This window comes from Caenorhabditis briggsae, assembly GCF_000004555.2.
Source record: "Caenorhabditis briggsae complete genome, chrX, whole genome shotgun sequence".
In the NCBI taxonomy this organism is placed as follows: Eukaryota; Metazoa; Nematoda; class Chromadorea; order Rhabditida; family Rhabditidae; genus Caenorhabditis; species Caenorhabditis briggsae.
Genome location: NC_013491.2, coordinates 17,841,399 through 17,861,887, shown reverse-complemented (window position 1 = coordinate 17,861,887; position 20,489 = coordinate 17,841,399). Strand labels below are relative to the sequence as shown.

At 36.2% G+C, this 20,489-nt stretch overlaps 5 protein-coding genes across 5 annotated transcripts; 4 read left to right on the top strand and 1 right to left on the bottom strand.

The window, feature by feature from the left end:
• Positions 1-3,187: 3,187 nt before the first annotated feature.
• On the top strand, positions 3,188-5,541 carry Cbr-sprr-1 (the record flags this gene model as incomplete). The annotated part of the gene is made up of 6 exons (XM_002645894.2): positions 3,188-3,286; positions 3,549-3,759; positions 4,010-4,203; positions 4,248-4,347; positions 4,997-5,340; positions 5,392-5,541. 6 exons carry the CDS (start codon positions 3,188-3,190, stop codon positions 5,539-5,541), a joined length of 1,098 nt encoding a protein of 365 aa, XP_002645940.2.
• A 495-nt stretch (positions 5,542-6,036) lies between these two features.
• CBG07707 lies at positions 6,037-7,904 on the top strand (the record flags this gene model as incomplete). The annotated part of the gene is made up of 4 exons (XM_002645895.1): positions 6,037-6,170; positions 6,255-6,336; positions 7,205-7,325; positions 7,765-7,904. The coding sequence occupies 4 exons, from the start codon at positions 6,037-6,039 to the stop codon at positions 7,902-7,904; spliced, it is 477 nt and encodes a 158-aa protein (XP_002645941.1).
• A 164-nt stretch (positions 7,905-8,068) lies between these two features.
• Positions 8,069-12,358, bottom strand: CBG07708 (the record flags this gene model as incomplete). Its single annotated transcript, XM_002645896.1, has 12 exons — positions 8,069-8,217; positions 8,298-8,505; positions 8,551-8,656; positions 8,725-8,846; positions 9,078-9,188; positions 9,235-9,375; positions 9,422-9,794; positions 9,845-9,943; positions 10,468-10,808; positions 10,856-11,158; positions 11,976-12,132; positions 12,186-12,358. The coding sequence occupies 12 exons, from the start codon at positions 12,356-12,358 to the stop codon at positions 8,069-8,071; spliced, it is 2,283 nt and encodes a 760-aa protein (XP_002645942.1).
• A 1,081-nt stretch (positions 12,359-13,439) lies between these two features.
• CBG28040 lies at positions 13,440-13,922 on the top strand (the record flags this gene model as incomplete). The annotated part of the gene is made up of 2 exons (XM_045240464.1): positions 13,440-13,631; positions 13,818-13,922. The coding sequence occupies 2 exons, from the start codon at positions 13,440-13,442 to the stop codon at positions 13,920-13,922; spliced, it is 297 nt and encodes a 98-aa protein (XP_045098627.1).
• A 301-nt stretch (positions 13,923-14,223) lies between these two features.
• Cbr-gcy-36 lies at positions 14,224-18,930 on the top strand (the record flags this gene model as incomplete). Its single annotated transcript, XM_002645897.2, has 13 exons — positions 14,224-14,394; positions 14,599-14,679; positions 15,484-15,658; positions 15,709-15,898; positions 15,947-16,083; positions 16,143-16,213; positions 16,655-16,821; positions 16,866-17,066; positions 17,113-17,355; positions 17,400-17,545; positions 18,053-18,410; positions 18,514-18,743; positions 18,821-18,930. The coding sequence occupies 13 exons, from the start codon at positions 14,224-14,226 to the stop codon at positions 18,928-18,930; spliced, it is 2,280 nt and encodes a 759-aa protein (XP_002645943.2).
• Positions 18,931-20,489: the final 1,559 nt, after the last annotated feature.

The window sequence follows — 20,489 nt, the reverse complement described above, 5'->3', positions numbered from 1 at the left end:
AGACCTAAATTATAGTTTTCCATGCTCTAAAATGTTTATTTTACTCTTTTTCATTCGAACAAAAACGGAAAAAAATTTGCTTGTTGCTTTTTTTGTGTGTTTTCCATGTCCCTTTAAAATCTCCTTCTCCTTTCTCATTTTTTTCGTCGTCTTTTTCCGTTTGGTTTCTCCTTCCGTCCGCTCAACTAGATGAGTTTCGGTTTTGGTTCTTTTTTTTTGTCTAAAATGAGCAGAGCCTTCTTTTTTTTCTGGACAATGAGCAGTCTGTCATCATCATCATTATTCATTTTGCTCCTCCTTCTCCCAAAATTTCAGAGTCTAGAAAGAGGCTGCCTCTTTTCTAGTGACTAAAAAAATAAGAAAGCTAGACATTTTCTCATTATTTCTTGTTTAGTCGTTTACTTGAGAAATCTGAAATTTTTAAAAAAAAGTGGCTCAACACAAAAGGAACCAGTGAAAACAATAGAAAAAAGTGGTGTCTGAAAAAACAGAAGAAGGAAAGCGATTTGAAAAACTAGCGGTTTGTTGTCTTTTTTGAAGTTTTCTAATTTTTTTTGAATTTCAATCTGTCACAAGAGAACCTAAACACTTTGCGAACCCAGATTTTGATGAAATCCTCAGGAAATGTAGAGCATAGCCTATCTAAATACCTCCTCTCGCCATATTTCAGCCGAGTTATATCAGCTTCAGTACTGAAAATTGCGTTTCCAGAAAAAAGCCGCATTTTTCGAACACGATTTTCTCGAATTGTAGGCCGTTTACCGTGAACACTCTAATAGAGCCGATATATCTCTGTTTTTATGAAAGGTATCAAAACGTCGTCAAATGACAAAATTTTTAGCATAATAACGAAAATATTTTGTCAGTTGACTATTTTTTTCAAATCTTTCACAGAAAAAGAAGGTGCGGGCTCAAAGTTGACGGTTTGAGTGGTTATCTATAAGTGTTTCAGGTAATCTGGAAAGTTGTGGACATAACATTTTTTGTTCCAGAAAGTGTTTGACATAGGACATTCGTTTTAATTCTGAATATAATACAACAATATCATGTTCTAATACGACCTAGAAGTTGAGAAAATCATCTTTAAAAATTTCCACTAAAAACACGATTTTTAGCACTAAAACTGAACCTGGCTAGCGGATAAAAATTTTTAGGGGTGCCTGGATAGATTATTTTCAACCTATCGTGATATTTTCAGCAACATCTGGGTTCCTTTGTTAAAAGTTTCTTCCAGAATTTATTCAAAATTTTTTATTCCGATCTGTCAAAGTGATACTTGATGATTAGAATATTTGTCTGGTGTGCTAGAAAGATTTTCTCAAAAAAAAAGTTGGAATGTTTTTGACGAAACTAATTCACGCATCTATGAAAAACTAATTCGGAGATTTATGGCGCTCATCAGTCTGTTGAAATGATGTCTATTTTGTTGAACGTTCAATATTTTACTGGTTTAGTGATCTTCACATTTCTTAGACTAGCCCTTCCACATGAACACGTTCAGAACTCAAAACTTCGATTCCGCTTCCGGTTTTGTTTTTTCTTTTTGCTTCCCTTCCCTCTCTTCTTCTTTCTGATCCAAAATTTTCCCTTTTAAAAAGTTCACAGGACCAGCACGGACTACCGGAAAGCGAGAGCATGTGAGTAAAGGGGGGCGGAGCTGAAAAAGGCGGGAGGGGCACAGGAAGGAAAAGCGATGAGACATCCCTCTAACGCTACTTTGCTTCTTTCTCTCCCTAATTTCTAAAAGTCCCTTTCTCTCTCTCTCTCTATCAACCCACGTCCAAAAAAAATGGTTGACGGGCTCTAATTACTGAAAAGTTGTCTTGATTGCTAATAAGCTTCCGGGAGTCTTTAGAATTGGTTTTGAAGTGCACAAAATGATTTTATAGACTAGCTGACTTCCAATTTTGGCATTCTAATATTTAACTAATAAAAAAATTGTTTTGTGGCAATGTATCAAACGGATCCAATAAGATCCGATAAGATTCCAAAAGTTTAGAAATTGGTCCCCGAACCTCAAAAACAGCTTTTTTGCACAAAGAAGATACCGAAACACCTTCTCTCTCCAATAAGCAGGAGCTGCTGAGATGATGTTGGGTCGGTTCGGAGAAGAATGGAAGAATCTATTATTATATTCCTTTGTGCGCGTTCCGTTCGTCTCGTGTGAGCGAGTTGGCATTCTTGTTCGGTTTTATTTTCTCTAAGACTGCTGAAAATTACGTCCACCAACTTAGCACATTCTAATCTTTGGTTTTTTCAATTTCTCGTCAACTGATATTTTTTGGGGGATTCTGATTCATTTTTGATAACTTTTTTTGTATTCTTGAGTAATCGGATACAATTTTTCCGTTATTGAGGTTAAATTTTTTGAATATTTGTTTTCAAAAATAATCCATCAAATTTTATTCAGACTCCGTTTTCTATACCCAAATTTACCAATTATACAGTATCTGTCTAAAAGAAAGTTTTTTAAAGTCGATTTTTGGAATTTTCCTAGGTCTGTAACTCGAATTTCGAGTGTCCGATCCCTTTGGAAATTTTGAAATGTGTAAAACGGACCCAGAAACATTGAATTTACAGATTTTTTGGAAATTTCTAGTTTTTCAGATAATTGCCGATTTCTGAGTGGCACCTGATTTTTTTCACGTTTTCAGTACAAAAAGTACTTTCAAATAGTACTTTTCAGTACTTTCAGAAATCGGCAAAAAGTTGAAAAATTATGGATTTTCAAAAATTCTGTGAGTGCAAAGTTTTTAATCTAGGTATGTTTTACATTTGCTAAAATTTTCAAAGTGATCGGAATCTAAACAGCCAAGCTTCAGACTTCTGAAAATGCCAAAAATCAACAGAAAATTACATTTTTTATATTATCTTATTGACCGGTACAGTACTTGTCTTCATTTTTTTTTCGGGTACTCTACATGTAAATAATTTATAAAAGAGCAGTAATTTTTAATGTCAATCTTTGCCTTCAAATTCTCGATCTTTGTATTTTACCTTATTTGTTATTTTCTTCCAGTTTTTAAAGTCACTCTTTCATTCTAAATCTGGCTCTATTCATTCACATTTTTCCCATTCAGTTTCAATTTTTCAGGTGTCTCGTTGCTATTTCCATCCATAAACACATTCTTATACATCACTAAGTTTTCTAAGTTCTTTGCTTCCTATCCACTGCAGGAGCTCAAAAATGGCGGCGCAACCACCACCAACACCACCACCATCACCACTCGTTCATCCATCATGTTATAACAATTACACTTGTCGTCCGGTGTTCATTGGGAACATGGTAAGTTTTGAGAACCAGAGATCTTTTAGACAACCCCATAAAAAAAGAGTGCATTACTGCTACTTTTTTCTTGTTGGTTGGTCCTACCTAGTCCACCAAATTGGGTTAGGAACAAACGAACTGAAACTACTGAAATAAATCCAATCTCGACCTTCGTCTAAGTGAGTGACGTAAGAAAGGTTTTCGAAACATTTGCAGTAGACAAACTAAATTTTTAGGAACTTTTTTTTTTTGAAAGAACAATCATGACAAATCATTTTAGGTGCCAGTGGATTGGGCTGTTCCAATGTACGGGTATATGATGCCATTTATCGTCACACTTACAATAGCCACCAACAGTTTTATTGTGGTTGTTCTCTCCCATAAATATTTACGAACTCCAACAAATTATGTGCTTCTGGCAATGGCGGTTACAGAATTGCTAACCGGGCTTTCATGCCTTCCATGGTTCACATATTATTACACCTTGTCAGGTAGGTTTAGAGCAGCTGAAAAAAACCATAAAAGAATGGTATGATCTTTGAATTTTTGGCTCTCATTTTTTGGGGTTAGGGGATAGAAAGTGCCCAATCTGGCGGAAAAGGGCATTTCGACTTCCTCCCCAAACACTTGGTCAATTGAATTAGTGACTGGAAGAGAAATCTGTCTTTTTCTCCTTTTGGGATCTCCCCAAAAAAACATTAAGAAAGATATGAAATCATCCAAAGAAAATAAAGTTTTCAGGTTACAAACAAGATATGCAAACAGGTCTACCTAGTTTCTGGTGTGACATGATACCGTATATGGCGGCGTTCCTACCATCGATTTTCCACACAATGGCTATCTGGCTAACAGTATATCTTGCTATCCAGCGATACATTTATATTTGTGTTCCATCTTTGGTTAGGAAGTTTTGCACTATTCATCGGAGTAAACAAGTTAGTCGATTTGACAGAGTATTGAAGAGAACGTGGTTTTTTAGGTCATATTCTTCATTATCTCCGTTGCTACGGTCATGTACACACCGGATCTGATGGCGTTCCATAATGAGAGCCATGAAGTTTATGACAACAGATATAACCGTAAGATTTCATACTACAACACCTCGTAAACCCAGATTTTTATAAAACTTTCAGGATATCTAAGCATAGTCTATTTAGACACTTGTAAAAATTTTAAAATTCACTTACCAGTCTCAGTCGAGTTTTACCATTTTCAGTACCAAAAATCGGGTTATCAGTGGAAAAATTGGATTATCAGTGGGGGAAATTGCAATTTTCAGAAACAATTTTTTCAATTTTTGTAGTATTTCAAAACTTTAAATTTGTTGGGTTATATAAAAAAAAAATCAAATAATTTCCTATTTCATCCATTTTCTCAATTTTTTAAAATTTCGAATTTTTTCACGATTTAATCGAAAATTGGAAAAAGTAACTTTTTGATAAAATGTCTTAAATATGAAATTGTATTCAATTCTAAGTGAAATACAATACATTTCATTTTTCGAAACACCCTAGAAATTTATGATAACGCTTTTGAAAATCGCTGTTTTGCACTGAAAACGCAGTTTTTGGTACTGAAACTGACACATAACTTGGCTGAAAATGGCGAGCAGACTCAAAGAAGTGTCTAAATAAGTTCTTTCGAACCTATCCTGAAAATTTCATAGAAATTGGATTACATGGTGTTGAGATTTCTTGGCTGAAATTTGTGCGAATAATTAATTTCCAGGAACGCTTACGCTTTGCTACCGACACAAAGCCCCATTCATGGCGAAAATCGGAGAAGACATCTACTACAAAGTTATGTTTACCACTCAAACAATTGCAGTTCATTTGATACCCTCCGTGCTGTTAGTCATTTTCACGTGGAAACTAGTGGGCGCCATTAGAATCGCCGACCGTCGTCACGCCAATCTTCTCTCCAAGTATTCAACCAACACTCGTTCGACGCGACGAAAGTTCTCCGAGCTGACGAGTTCTTCGGAAACCGAAAATAAGCTAATTCGGTTGTTCAAGCAGCGCGATAGCGTCAGTGTGGGTAACGAACCTCGACGAGCTCATGGATTGAAGCAGGTACTCGAGACAAATTAAGAAGAAATGAGTCATATAAAAAATTTTTTGCAGAACACAAGGATGTTGGTGGTGGTGATTTTATTGTTTTTGATCACTGAGATCCCAGCTGCCTTCATTTTCACCATCCATGTTTTATCGGTTTCTCTCAAGTTTAGTTTTGTGGATTATCAGTTTTTGAACATTCTTCTCATTGTCAGGTAATTATCAAAAGTTTTCTATATGTAGTACTTTTTAGCTATCTCGTCCATTTTCAGAAGTCTGGAGCTTGGCTGTCAAGTTTCCGATAACTTTGAAAATTTGAGAAGGTGAAAAACAGAACTAGATTGAAAAATTAGCATCTACAGAATGTTATGAAAATCTCCAAGTTTTCAGCTATTGACCGATTTCTGGAAGACACGTTTGCATTGCAAATACAGGACAAAAAGGGTGTTTTTCAGAAATCGGGAAATAGCTTTAAAACCAGACTTTAAAAAAATTATGTAAATGCAAAATTCTGAATCCAGATCTGTTTCACACCCTTTAAAACTTTCAACGTGATTTCCAGAGCTCCAGTCTTCTGAAAATACCGAAAACCCGTTGAAACCCCCGTTTTTGTATCTCTCATCAAGCGGTACTGTAGATTGCATCTAATAACGAATTTCCAGAAATGTCCTAATTGTGGTTTCCTATCCATTCCGATTCGCAATCTATTGTGGAATGTCCCAACAATTCCGAGACGTCGTCAGACAGATGTTCACTGGCAAAATGCTCACTCATGCTATCCGTGATAAGGATAATTCAACGACATTGCAATTGGTCCAAGGAGTCAATGATCACAGTGACGATAAACGGTAAGGAAATTTTCTGAAGAATGAAATGCTTTGTCTGGTTTGGGACAAAAATGAATAGGGAAATAACTACATCACCTCTTTCAGTCAATCGGTTGTTTTGTGTTCCACCAACGGAACTCTGGTCTCTAGTCTTCCGGAGGATCGAGGAGTGAAAACGAAAGACAAGGTGGGTTGAACTAAAATGCAAGATTCAGCTCAGGACCGTAACACCACTCAATGTTATAACTCTGGACGTCTTCCCCTCTGCCTATGTTATAACCGTTATAACTCTGTTCAAAAGCACCCCAAATCATCATATCTATCTTGTATATATCTCTCTATATTGATTTCAGGCACTCGAAACTTGTGAAATAGGCGATATGTCGTGTTAAGGTATACTAACACCTCGGATCCTAATTGCTGTGTTGTCCCCATTTCCACCGATATAGTTCTTCTCCTTGCATGTATGGTTTTTTTTTCTGATGATTGAGAAAGAAAGTTTTTGCAGTTTTTTGGCGTTTCATTTTTTTAGTTGTCCTAGATAACTAGACGTTCTAGACTAGACCATCTGATTCAGCACCGTCTGCAGTGATTTTCAACCACACTTCTATTTCTTTCATTTTTTTTTCATTTTTTGTGAAATAGCTAGATTCACTAACCCACTTTTACTAACCTACTGTTTTTCTTCCAATAGAAGCTCAATCAAACAATCAACGTTAAGCTCAATTATCTTGGTTCCTGTTGAAGACATCTAAAATTTGTCAACTGATAAATGTTTTCGTCATATCGCCAATATTTCATCAGTAGACAAATTTTTGGATATTTTTCACAGAAAACGAGATAATTGAGCTCAAAGTTGATGTTTAGAGTGGGCATCTATTGGAGAAAATACGGTGAAAAAGATAAAAAATTGAATTTGTAATTTTTTTTCAATATTGGAGTTCGAAATACACAGGCACATACACTGATTTTTTCAAATTTCTTCTTTTAGCTGCAAGCTAGCTGATTTTTGAATCACCAACTCTTCCAATAGAACCACAACATTCGATTTTCAGGCCGTCCAATGTAATCCCGACTTCTTCGATGAAGAAAATGAAGTCCCATTCGATCCATTTCTTGCCGATCTAGCCATTATTGTTGAAGGGCCTGGCTCCCCTATGCGTATCAAAAATACAGGTATCAACCAAGAAATACTCGCACTTTGAGCACAATTATCTTAATTTCTATGAGAGGTATCAAAAATGTGTAAACTGATTAAATTTTAGCAATATCATGACAAACATTTTATCAGTTGAAAGTTTTTTTTTATCGTTTTTAGGAATTGAGATAATTGAGCTTAAAGTAAAAAAAGAGTACTGTAAACACTCTAATAGAGGACAATCTTATATTTGTACGTTGAGCTCAATTATCTCAATTTCTGTGGGAGATATAAAAAATGTCTCAACTTGTAAAATGCTGGCAACATAATGTACAAACATTTTTTTCAATACAAACATTTTACTAATTGACAAGTTTTTGTTATCTCTTATTGATATTGAGATAATTAAGCTTAAATGTGCTTACAGCAGTCTTATTTTTCGAATTTCGCAATGTGTATTTTATCTTTTTGTTTCAGAATCCACATTTGATTGCTTAACCCAATGCAGTACCGAAATGGACAATCAAATGTTCATTAAGCGAAAAAGCTCATTACTTCGTGCCGCCCTCAAGAAAAATCAGCAATTGTCGGCGATGGTGGCTCGTGTGTCCTCTTAATTTGGGTTTTTCGGGTTTCTTTGTAATTCACATTGAATTTATTTTTTTTCTTGCTTCTTGCTAGTTTTATGCTTCAAATAAAGACTATTTTATATATCAATTAAAAAATATATGACATTAAAAAATTAAAAAAAGAAGCATAAGGTTTTGTCTGTATCAGACAATTAACGAACTCCTGCAGTCTCAAGGTCCACCTGAGCGTAAGCGTTCTCTGCTGGCGGATCATCCAACATGTCTGCGATCATTCTCCGCGATTTCAGGAAATCAAACATTGCACGCTCATGGAGCACAAATTGGCTTTCATGCGGGTCTCCTAAAAAAACAAGTGACATTGGTGCAAATAAAGCAAAAACAAGAAACAATACAAAAAATGTTTAAAAATTAATAACCCACCCATCCGGAGAGCTTTGAACACCGGAGCCGAAACGAAGAATACATTAACTCTTCCACGTAATTCTGCTGCCTTGGATGCCATAATACTATCAAATTTGTTTAGGGCCTTGTCAATGTATCGTTGTTTTAGAAGATCACAAACAGGAATTTCATCGCTTCGACTTCGAGCTGCTAGCTTTTTATCGCATTTCGATATCAAGAACAATATCTGAATGACATACTAAATTTGATTGTGTATTCATAGAGGAATTACAGTAGCATTCCTTCGATATGCAATTTTAGCAAAAGCCAGATCCTGCTCACTCGGTGTTTGGTCGACGAGAATGAAAAGAGCGGTGAAGGAAGCGACGTTGTATAAACTGAATTTTAATTTAGGGACACATGCACCATTCGTTGTCTTTCCTGATTGGATTAGTGTTTGACTTACTCGACGAATTCGAAATAGGAACTGATTTTCTTGGGATAGGAGAGCTCATACAATGTGACACTGTACTTGAGGACAGTGTCATCGAATTCGAACTTTTCACAACTTCCATTTTTCGAGGGCTTCTGGAATAAACGATTTTTGGTCCTAGTTGTGCTTTGATGTATTTGTCTATGTGTGTGAATAGTAGTTCCTGGAATGTCATCATCATCAAAACCTAAGGACGAAAGTATGATTGGCTTCGTCAACTCTAATGATGCAATAATTGGGAATGACGTCTTGATTTACAGGAACTACATGAGATTCTTATTTTCTTACTTTCAAGGTTAACCTACACATTTTTAGAAGGGACTTACGCCGAGTTTTGTTGCTGATAAGGGATTCTTGGAGGACATTCCTCTCATGGCATCAATCAATGACGACTTTCCGACTCCTCGTCCTCCAATAAACCCATAGTTGAAACATGTCTGCAAATTATTCCAGATTTTTCAACTTTTCCGACAATCCACTAACTTTTCCGGCTCTTCTAACCATAGTTTTAGGCTCTAGAGATTGATAAATTCTATCATCGGTACCGAATGAAATTTCAAATCCAGCATCTGCCAAAATAGTTGGTCTACTGACTGCATAAGCTTGAACTTGAGGAGTTTCCTCCTGAAAACCATCACTTTATTTGTATTTTTCTCATTTTTAGACTTACTAGTCTATAAGTTTCAATATTTCCGTTTGCTGGTCTCCCTGATTCTTCTCTTTCTCTTCTGAGTTTCACTTCTAACTCATAGTGACACCCGGTGCTGAGATCCAATAATTCTAATAATCGCTCCTCATTCATTAAATAATGAAGATATCCAACAGTTCCACTAACTAAATTCCTTGTTGTTGGCGCATTTACAAACAAAAGCTCGACGTCATTTAGTATTTGAGCCTTTGAGAGAAGATACCGTGAGAATACTAATCTTGCCGACGTCTCATAGGATCTTTTCATTGCCTGGTCTAGCTTTGTTCCGTTTTCTCTGTTTTCCGCGTCCATGTCGTCATCGCTTTTTGTGATCAGGAAGGTAATAGATGTGCGTCTGAATGAATCAAGACATAATTCGCGAGGTGTGGAAAACACAGTTTTTACCTGGATAGAGCCACCCGGGCAAAAGTGATGTCTTCATCGGTTGGGGCGCCGTCAGGGATCAGAATGAACAGTCGTTTGAAGAGTTTCAGTTTGTGGCTTCTGAAAGAAACCATGAGATTATCATCTTCAGGTGTACTTACTCTAAAGCACCCTGTTGTAGAAAATCCTCTTTTCGAAAAGATTTTTTTCTTTAAATTTGACCTTTCCCAATTTCCTCTACAGTGAGCTTATTCACTTTGAGCTATGTTATCTCGATTTCGGTGAAAGATATCAAAATTTTGTCAACTGATTAATTGTTCATTACAATAAAACTAAAACTTTATCAGTTCTCAACATTTCGATATCTTTCACAGAAATCGAGATAATTCAGTTCCACGTGGACAGCACGGGAGGAACTGTTATTTAGGAAATACTGTATGTGCGTTTCTGTTGAAAAATATTCCAGAACGTCCACAATTGTTGACACATTTGGTGAAACACGTTTTTTTCAAAAACTTGCTTAATTTCTCTCAAATTGAAAGATTTTGAACAAAAATTCATTTAATTTTCCGGTGAAAATTTGTAAAAACATCACCGGAAAGATATAAGGACTGGCCCTTCTATACAAGTGTTACGGTACTTACTCATAAAACTTCTCAAATCCCATATTTGCATCAAAAACTATACTAGACGACGAAAATGTTCTTGGATACGGAATTTCCCATAACACAGTCTGCTGTAATTCTCCTTCTATAAATCGAAATGGTTCCATTCTATCACAATGACTTCTTCCAGCAGATTGAGGATCTCCGTTGTTCAAACCACGAAGGGAATTGATTAGCCAAGATTTTCCCGAGCCGCTGCGACCACAGAATCCAAAGTTCTTACGGTTCATATCGATTGGAAAAGCTCCACTGTTAAAGTTCTTTCCAGAACTGTAGTTATAATCAGCGAGGATATTGTAGATTGGATAGTCATCGGTAGTCTGAATTCAAAAAGTTTTCTGATTAGAAATTTTAGACAAAAACTCACTTTTACAGATGAAACTGATGCATTGTCCGCTACATGGTTCTTCTTCTTCTCATTCTTGGTAACATCAAATTTTACATGAGGTGTCCCCACAGCATAAGCGGATTCTTCTTTTTCTTTCTTCTTCTGGATAGGCGGCAACGTTGGTGGATTTCTATCTCTTGTATTCAGAGCTTCATACAGTTCAATTTTGTCTTTTGCATAATATATGGGTCGTTTGATAACAGGAGGTGCATAATGTGATTCGTCAGGCTTTGGAGGTAATGGACTAGATCCTCTGGTGAGAACAGATGCTCCAAAGTGCTTCTGAAATCAATACAAAAATCTAATTGGAGTACCGATGCATTAGACAAATGACAATGTTTTACAGTTGATTTTCGACCATTTTAACCTCTTTATGAGTCTGGAGCTCGGCTGCCAAGTTCCCGATCATTTTGAAAATGTTCGAGGCTGTGAAACAAAGTTATATCGAAAACTATGCATTTAGAGGATTTTGAAAATTTCTAGTTCCCAGATATTCGCCCATTTCTGAAAGAAATCCATTCTCGCCCGTTTTCATTGAAACGTGCCAAAGTGGTTTGTCGTTCAGAAATCAGCAAATAGAAAAAAACTAGTAATTTTCAAAAAAAAACTTTATGAACGCAATTTTCTCATCTAGGACTGTTTTTAACACTCCAAAATTTTCGAAATGTTCTGTAACATCAATTGAAAATCGCGTTTTGTATATCTATTGACCGGTAGTATTTTTATCCGGCGCTTATGAACCTTGTGGTCAAAGTTTTATTTAAAGGCGCATTGCCGGTCTTGAAGCAAAAGTAGCTACGGTTTCTAGAAATAAATTCATTCTACTGTTGCTCATTTCCCTCAGATTTTCGCTCGTTTTAGCTTATTTTTTTCCAGATTTTCATAAATATTCAGCTGAATTTCTTTATGAAATAGAAAACAATCCAAAAATCGGCCAATTAAATTGATTCCAAAATACTGCATTAAACGCGCATGAATTTATTTGTAAATACCGTAGCTGTTTTCACTTCAGGAGCGACGATGCGCCATTAAATAAATTTCGGTCACAAGGATCATCGGCACCGGACAAAAATAATGTAATTTGTTAGAAAGCACTTACTCTAGTTTCTTCATGATGAAAAACTGCATCTTTTGCAGGATCCGCCGGTGGAGGGATAGTCGGAGGTGGTGGTGGACTGCACCTGGGAGGACTACTGGACCCCGAATTGTTACCAGATGCTATCAGAATCGGAGTCTCTTCGATGAAAGATTTCAGGCTGAAATCAATCTCCAGCGAGTACGAACACATTTATTCAATTGTTTTGTTTACCTGTGAGAATCCCTCGGGGTTGGTGGTGGAACAGTAAAAGGATTAGGTGTGTCCGGTTGGTAGATGGGTGTCGGGTGCGTGATTGTAATGTTAGGTAGATCGGCGAGTGTTTTTGCATTGGGAAACGCTACATGGTTTTCCACTTTCTCATTTTTTGAGGTTTTGTGACCCATGTTGCTAGGTTTAGTTTAATTAATCAGTCATAAATATAAAAGTAACTGAAATCGACAGTAAATAACAGAAAAGCAAAGGAAAAAGAAACGGAAAACGGTCAAAAGCGGCCTTTGCGGTTTGGAGAATATATAAAAATGAAGAATACCCGAATTGAATAGCCAGAACCACGGCACTCCGTTTTAATCGCATAGTCTTACTAAAAATGGGAGAGATCGAATAGAAAACGGAGGCTTTGCGAATTTGAAACACACACAGGCACAAGCCTGCGTGTATACAGTATTTTTCTCGTTTTCCTGGTTTTCCGAGTTAGGTACCGACACAGTTTTTATTTCCATAAACCTGCACTTTATGCAAATTTACATGACTCGTCATAAGTCTTTCCCGGTGTACTTGATTTTAGCCACTGATTTTTGTTCCAACAGTTTTTTAAAACAAAAGTTTGGGACTTGAAAACTAATGAAAACGCTTGAATATTAGAGAAAAACACAGATAGGTATGAAATATGGGGATAATCAACTGGAAAAGCGAAATGTTCAAAAATTTTCAGACCATGAAAGTTATATAATTGAAGTCGTGTCATCAGTAAAAATAAAACGAATAATTGAAAATCTAAAAATTTCCATTCCACCTCAGTGAAGTGTAAACGGATAATGAATTTTTCAGGCGAAGTCAGAAACTCAAAGGATACTTGACTTTTCAGCAGCTACACTAATTTTCGATTTTTTTGAATAATAACATTCAATGAATCTTGATTTGGATTTTCAACAATCAATTTTGTGAAATAAAATAGTTCTTTGAAAAAACTATAAGCCGCATTATTGCACTGAAAACATCAGAAAAATCATTATCTTCTTTTTTATATCGACAATTTTTAAAGGTATTTTGAAAATAAGCTAACACCTATGAATTCCAATATTGATATTCTTTTCCTTGAGGCTCTACCGGTGTTGACTTTTTGAGTTCATCTTATCAGTGTCTCACTTTTTTCAGAAGCACATTCTTTTTGCTTCACTGATTCGAAAAGTGAAAAGTCACATGACCATATATACATAAACACATTTGGAATATTACTTCAGAGTCATGCTGCAAGAATTCGATGAATCCACGGAAAACTTCGTAAGTGCCGTAATAGCTGCTTTGGAAAAACATAAAAAAGTGGAAGAAATCAAGGATTTACGAAGATATGTTCTGCAGCGTAATGTTGAAGCCAATATTGAAAAATATGCCAGTTGGCGAGTCGACCAGGTCAGAGCTCAACGAAGAATGATTCGGGTGAGTTTACCTTTCTCTAACACATTTCTCTAGATGTATTTTATTTTTTTATGTATCATTTTTATTACTTCAGAAATTTGTATTACCGAAACTTTTGTACCAACTTAATACTTACGCTAGTTCAATTATTTCTTGTTAAATATTAAAATGTAAATAATAATTTTCAGATCACTTATCAATTTTAAGGAACTCGAACAACTTCGTGTTGCCTCCAAACAAACTCAAACTGAAACTTCCAAAGAACCACCACTACCGATCACCAATCAAGCTTCATGCTGTGCAATTCTTTAAATTTATCTATCTTTTTAAAACAATATCAATTTTTGTGATGATCTCAATGTTTAGTCTATCAATTCGTTTTTGTCTTGAAACATGAAAATAGGGTGAATAAATTCATTCATGTCTGGTGCGGAACAAGTTAGGGTCCGCAACGTGTATACGCAATCCGTGTTGCGTCTTTTTTTCTACTAGCCGTTTTCTTACATCTCGATACGTAACCGATGTTCTCGAATTCGTTCTAATCATTTGTTTGTTATTTTTCGTTTTTCCATGGATGAAGTAGTTCAACGTGTTGAAAAATTAATTTCCAGTGATGTCCCAAACTCTGCCTCAATCGACCGCCGAATTTTCCGAGCTTTACAGCGCTTTCGTTAAAAAAGAACTATCTTTTTCCAAGAAAGGATCGAATGTCCGAAAAGAAATTGTTCAACAGACCATCGAAGGAAGACTTGCTGCATTCTTGGTAATCAGGAAGTGCAGAAAGGTGCGTTATTGAACCTTTCAACAAAAAATATGCTTTGATTTTCTACCCTTTTTGAGATAAAAATATTAGAAGTACCGCGTCTTTTCTTCATAGTATTTTCTAAAGGAAATGAAATAAGTTTTCAGAGGTTTCCAAGAAGAAAGTGGTGTCTTTTAGATTATTTAAAGTGAACATGAGCAATATTCTGAGATTTATACATTTCAGAGGGCTGCAGCTATAAATGCGAAGAAGGCGACGGACAACATGGAGGAGAAGACTACAAAGAGACCAACCAAGTGCTGCGTAGTAATGTGAGGTAAGAGTTTTTCGTTACTTCGATGAAAGCCTTCTAGAATTATCCGGGACCAGCCTTTGTGAACAACCGTTCTTGATGTGATAGGCAAAATTTCGTAGAACTGGATATGATCACTAAAATAATAAGATAGCTTTGTTTTTTCAGCAGAGAATATGTACTGTCGCTTTTCAGATTAATTTTTGAATATGACTTGTTTTAAGATCCTGCCGTTGTTCTATCATTCACTGCTCTCTGGATGATATCCACGATTCCGGTCCAATGCGTCATGTCAAATATTAATTTTTAAAACCCATAAGATTTTTACAATAAAATTTTATATCTATTCTGCCGCCTGAAACTTTCTTCACTCAACTGGAAAAAGTTGTTTTATCTTTTCAAAATCGTATAAGCTTCACAAAGATTAAAAAAACATCAACAAGCTCAAACTTCTTTCTAACTTTCCCTCTACTTTGCTTTCTTCTCAACATAGACCAGAAGCAGCTTCTTCTCCGGTGAGGTGGATAATGTTTTTGATGACATCGACACACGAAATAGGGTAATGTTTATAACAGACGAGCTATGAAATCGCGTGTCTATTAATTATTGATGACACCTGGGCTCAAGTGAGGAGGATACTATTTTGCCTCATTTCACCTTTTTGGTAATCTTCCCATCTTCCCTTTTCTTATTTCGTAACTTCCTAGACTACGTATTGCTATCTGTGGTTGATGATAAACTGAAATTTCAAACGGAGACTACCATGGTGAGTTGTGGTTTATTTTTCAAAGGTTTTCAGTAGTAATACATTGTTTTAGTTTGGTTTTATTCACGAATCCGTTCGACAGTTGATGATAAGAACATATGGAGAGTCATTCTGGGCTAAAGTATTAGAGCGTGCTGGGTTTGAAGCTGGAAAAGAAAATATTATCAATCACTATTATTCCGATCAAGACACATACACCCTGATAGATGCAGTCAGTGTCATCCTGAGTGAGTTGAACTTCTATTTTTCTGTGATAATACAAATTTATAATTTTTAGAAGTCACTCGAGAACAAGTATGGGAGATGTATGGTTGTTTCCTTATCCAGTATACTATGGAAACTGGATGGGATGATTTGATCAGATCGATGAGTCCAAATCTCAAAGGATTCTTGGACAACCTTGATTCTCTTCACTACTTCATTGATCATGTGGTCTACAAGGCAAATCTTCGAGGACCATCTTTCCGGTATATTATTTCAAAGCTAATTCTAGCCTTCTAATTGATTGATTTCAGATGTGAGGACAATCCGGATGGAACTATCACATTGCATTACTATACTGGCCGTCCAGGCTTGTATCCTATCGTGAAAGGAGTACTTCGTGAAGCAGCAAAGAGAGTTTTCAAGTTGGATGTATCCATGTCTATCACAGGTATTTGAGCCGTTTATGAAGTTGAACCTTTGAAAGTAGAAAGTTTTGGAATTTTTCAGGAAGAACACAAAGAAGTGTGCAAATGGCAACTGGGGAGAGAATTGAGGAGCATGTCATTTTTCTCATTAAGGTATTGTGGTTAACTTACTAGGATACTAGGATACTGTAAATCGGGTCAGGTGTTATGACACATGACCTATATTACTTGAAAGCTGAGAAAACGTCATTTACGACTATGATAGCAAACCTTGCTTTGAAATCCATAGATCTGAAACAATTCGGTCAAAAACTCTGGGTTTTCTCCTTGTCCTTTAAATTTGAATAGAGCTTTGCGACTTATGTATTTAGTATTCACGCGATTCAAAATTTGCTTTAAAATTAAGAAGAAAAGTAGACAATCCGGAGTTTAGATTTGTTTTCCTCAGAACCGTCGGCCTTATATGCAAATTTTGATACAATATTCGTAAAACACGTTTCTCAGTTTTTCAATGATATAGGTCATATGTCATAACTTCATACCTGATTTACACAGTTTCCAAGTTAGGAAAAAATAGTATGATTGGCTTTTTAGACTCAAAATACTGATCAATCAAATGAAGACGCCCTTGGAACAGCAGTGGTTCAACACAGCAACAACTACAAAATCCGCCTCACCCATATGGATTTTGTCACAACTTTCCCATATCATATGGTTGTTGATCAGGACTGCAAGATCGTTCAAGTCGGACGAGAACTTTAGTAGGGATGATTCATTTTAGATTTCTCAACTGTTTGAGTTTCAGTAATCACATTCCCAAGGATCTCCTCGCAGTTGGCACTCCACTAATGAGAATATTCGAAGTTACTCGTCCTCAAATCCCACTTGATTTTGACAGTATTTGCAATTTCATCAATGCGGTTTTTGTTCTGCAAGTTAAAACTACTCCAATGGAGTTTCAACGTAACGCCAATAAACGTGCTGGACAGATAACTGATGGGTTTGAGTAGGAAACGTTGATATCTTTACAAATTTTTGTATTCCTGTTACAGTAATGCTCCGGAAGACGGCAATAGTGCCGTGGCTACTCTTAGTCAGAGTCAACATTTGAAGTTGAAGGGTCAGATGATGTTGATGACTTCCGGAGGGCATATTATGTACCTCTGCTCACCATATGTCACCTCTATTCCTGAACTACTTCAATATGGACTACGGTTGACTGCTATGCCGTTGCATGACGCAACTCGGGATTTGATTCTGTTGAATCAGCAAAGACTTTCAGATGTGGAAATGAAGTGAGAGGGAAAGTTACCGTTGAAAATATTTATGGATTCTTTAGTTTACAACTCGAAGCTAACAATGAGCAATTGGAAAACATGGCAAAGGATCTGGAGGTGGAGAAGGGTAAAACAGATGCATTATTGCGTGAAATGCTTCCACCATCTGTCGCTCAACAATTGAAACAGGGACTCAGTGTAGATGCAAGTAAGTTTAGCGTCTACTTTTGAGTCTATATACAGTACCGATCAATAATATATACAAAAAACGTGTTTTTCAGTTGCTTTCAATCATTTTCAAGAGTCTAGGGCTCAGCTTTAAAGTGTCCGAACGCTTTAAAAATTATGGAGGATGTAAAACAAAACTAGATTGAAAACTTTGCATTCACATAATTTTTGTAAAAGTTCCTTGTTCTTTGCCGATTTTCGAAGGACACCTTTTTCTCATGTTTTTGTAAGGAAAATGTGGATAAATAAGGCGTCTTTTGAAAATCGGCTGATAGCTGAAAAACTAGTAATATTCAAAAAATTTTGTGAATGCAAAGTTATTAATTTAGTCCTGTTTTACACCCTCCAGAGTTTTCAAAGTGATGGTACACTTGACTGCCGGGCTCCAGGCTCCTGAAAATGGTCAAAGTCCACAAAAAACACACATTGACATTCATGTTCTAACTTTCATGTTCTAACGACTTCATGTTCTAATTTATTATTTCAGGAGAATACGAAGAGGCTACTGTAATGTTTACGGATGTCCCAACGTTCCAACAGATTGTTCCTCTTTGTCAACCCAAAGACATAGTTCATTTGCTCAATGAGCTCTTCACCAAATTCGACCGCTTGATTGGTATTCAAAAAGCCTATAAAGTTGAAACAGTTGGAGACAGCTACATGTCGGTTGGCGGAATCCCGGATACTGTAGATGATCATTGTGAAGTTATCTGCCATTTGGCTCTGGGAATGGTCATGGAAGCTCGCACAGTTTGCGACCCTATCACCAGCACCCCGTTGCATATTCGTGCTGGAATTCATTCAGGGCCTGTTGTAGCAGGTGTTGTCGGCGCAAAAATGCCAAGGTAATGCCTACATAATGACTACAAAAGAAGAAGAACATAGACAATTATGATAATAATGAGTCATTTGCCTTTTCTCTCTCCCACCCTTGTTCACCAATTACAGATACTGCCTGTTCGGTGATACCGTGAATACTGCATCTCGAATGGAGAGTCATAGTCCAATTGGACGAATCCATTGTTCGGAGAATGCGAAAAAGTGCGCTGAAAGTACCGGTCGGTTCGAATTCGAACCGCGTGGCAAGGTTCAAATCAAGGGAAAGGGCGAGATGAATACATACTTTTTGCTGCGCAGCTTCAAGAGATCAATTTGGGAGATCATCGACCGCAGAAGAGGTTATTTCTATCGACACATGCCATGAAAATTGGGTGTGAGAAAAAAAAAATGAGATAATCATCTTGACACTTTTCAGATGAGAATTGCAACAGCATCGATGGATACAATGAACTGCGTGAAGGCTACGTTGACGATGTCATCAACAAGACCACACAGAAGAATTCAAAGACTTGCTCCATATCTTGATCTTTTTGGGACTTGAACTAATTTTGAAATGTTTTTTTTTTCACATTTTTCACGACTCATTATTTAGCTTTACTCGATACTATATTTTTGAACTATTCCATACATTTGAAACAAAAAATAAACTTATGTATTTTTGATCTTGAATGCCTAATGGTGGTCAGGTTTGCGTTCATCATGCTTGATCTTTATGAAGTGCGCGCCTCTCCTCTTAACTTATTGTTTATCTTTATATTTTATGAGGCGTACTTGCCGCTAAACAACTTCCGGAAAAAAGATAAGGATTTCGAGAAGCGGCGCTTGTTTTCTCCCGAAAACGATGTTCTTATGTTCTTCAGTCATGAACATGCATGCTCGGGCTGAGCAGGCATGTTAAAAAAGCTTTTCGCGTTTTATTATTTTCCGACAGTCAGGAGCATGGTAGTTCTAGATATTTGAAAAGAATTTCACTGTTTTCAGCTGAACTGATTCATAAAGCACAATTTTTTTTAAAATCCCTCTTGAAGTGTGTTGGTATCCTGAAAAAGTTGAACACCCGTATATCCTCTAGTAAGAGCTCACGAAAATCGTAAACTTTGAGTTCGATTATCTTGATTCCTGTGAGAGATATCAAAAATGTGTCAACTGATAAAATGGTTGTGATATTATGCTGAACAGTTTATAAGTTGACACCTTATTTATATCTTTGACGGGAACCGAGATATATTGGCTCGAAGTTAAAAACTAGAAAATACTTCTAGAAGCTTACCCAAACCGTCAAATTTAGGCTTTATGTTCTCGTTTCTTTTGAAAGACATCAGAAATGTGTCAATTGATAGAATGTTTGTGATATTCTCATGAATAATTTTATCAGTTGACGTTTTTCATATCTTTGACAGGAGCCGAGAAAAAAATGCTTAAAGTTAACAGTTAGGAAGCCCTTCTCTTATAGATTTTCTAGTTTTTTAAAATTTCTAAATTGAAGAAACATCTAAACTTTAAAGGAATTTTTAACTTCAAAAGAGTCTAATTGAAGTTCTTAGAGACTATTATAAAACTTGAGTAAACAGGAAACTTTATCAAACATTTTTAATTCTTGATTTTCGAGGTTCCAACAGTCCCAACACTTTTTTCTCAGAATTTCTTACTAATTATGGTAATTGGAACCGATTGATGATTAGTGCGAAGCCTGTAATAGGAAGCACCCTATTTCTTAACTTTGAACACATTTATCTCGATTACTGTTAAATATATTGAAAAGTTGTCAACTGAAAATATGGTCAGCATAATATCGAAAAAATTTTCTCAGTCTACAGATTTTTGATATCTTTCGAAGGAACGGAGATAATTGAGCTTAAAGTGCACTTGTGAGGTGAGCTTCTGTTAGAGGATTTAAGGCTTTTTTTTTTGAAAGTTGGAACTACCTGATGATTGATAGCGAAATTTTAAAAAAAGAAGGAATGTTTGAGTTGATTTTCAAGCCTACTTGTATGACATCTGAAAATATCGTATCTTGTGTATTGAAACATTAACAATTGAACTTGGAAATTTTACTCTTGGAATTTCTCTAGATTCATCAAGGT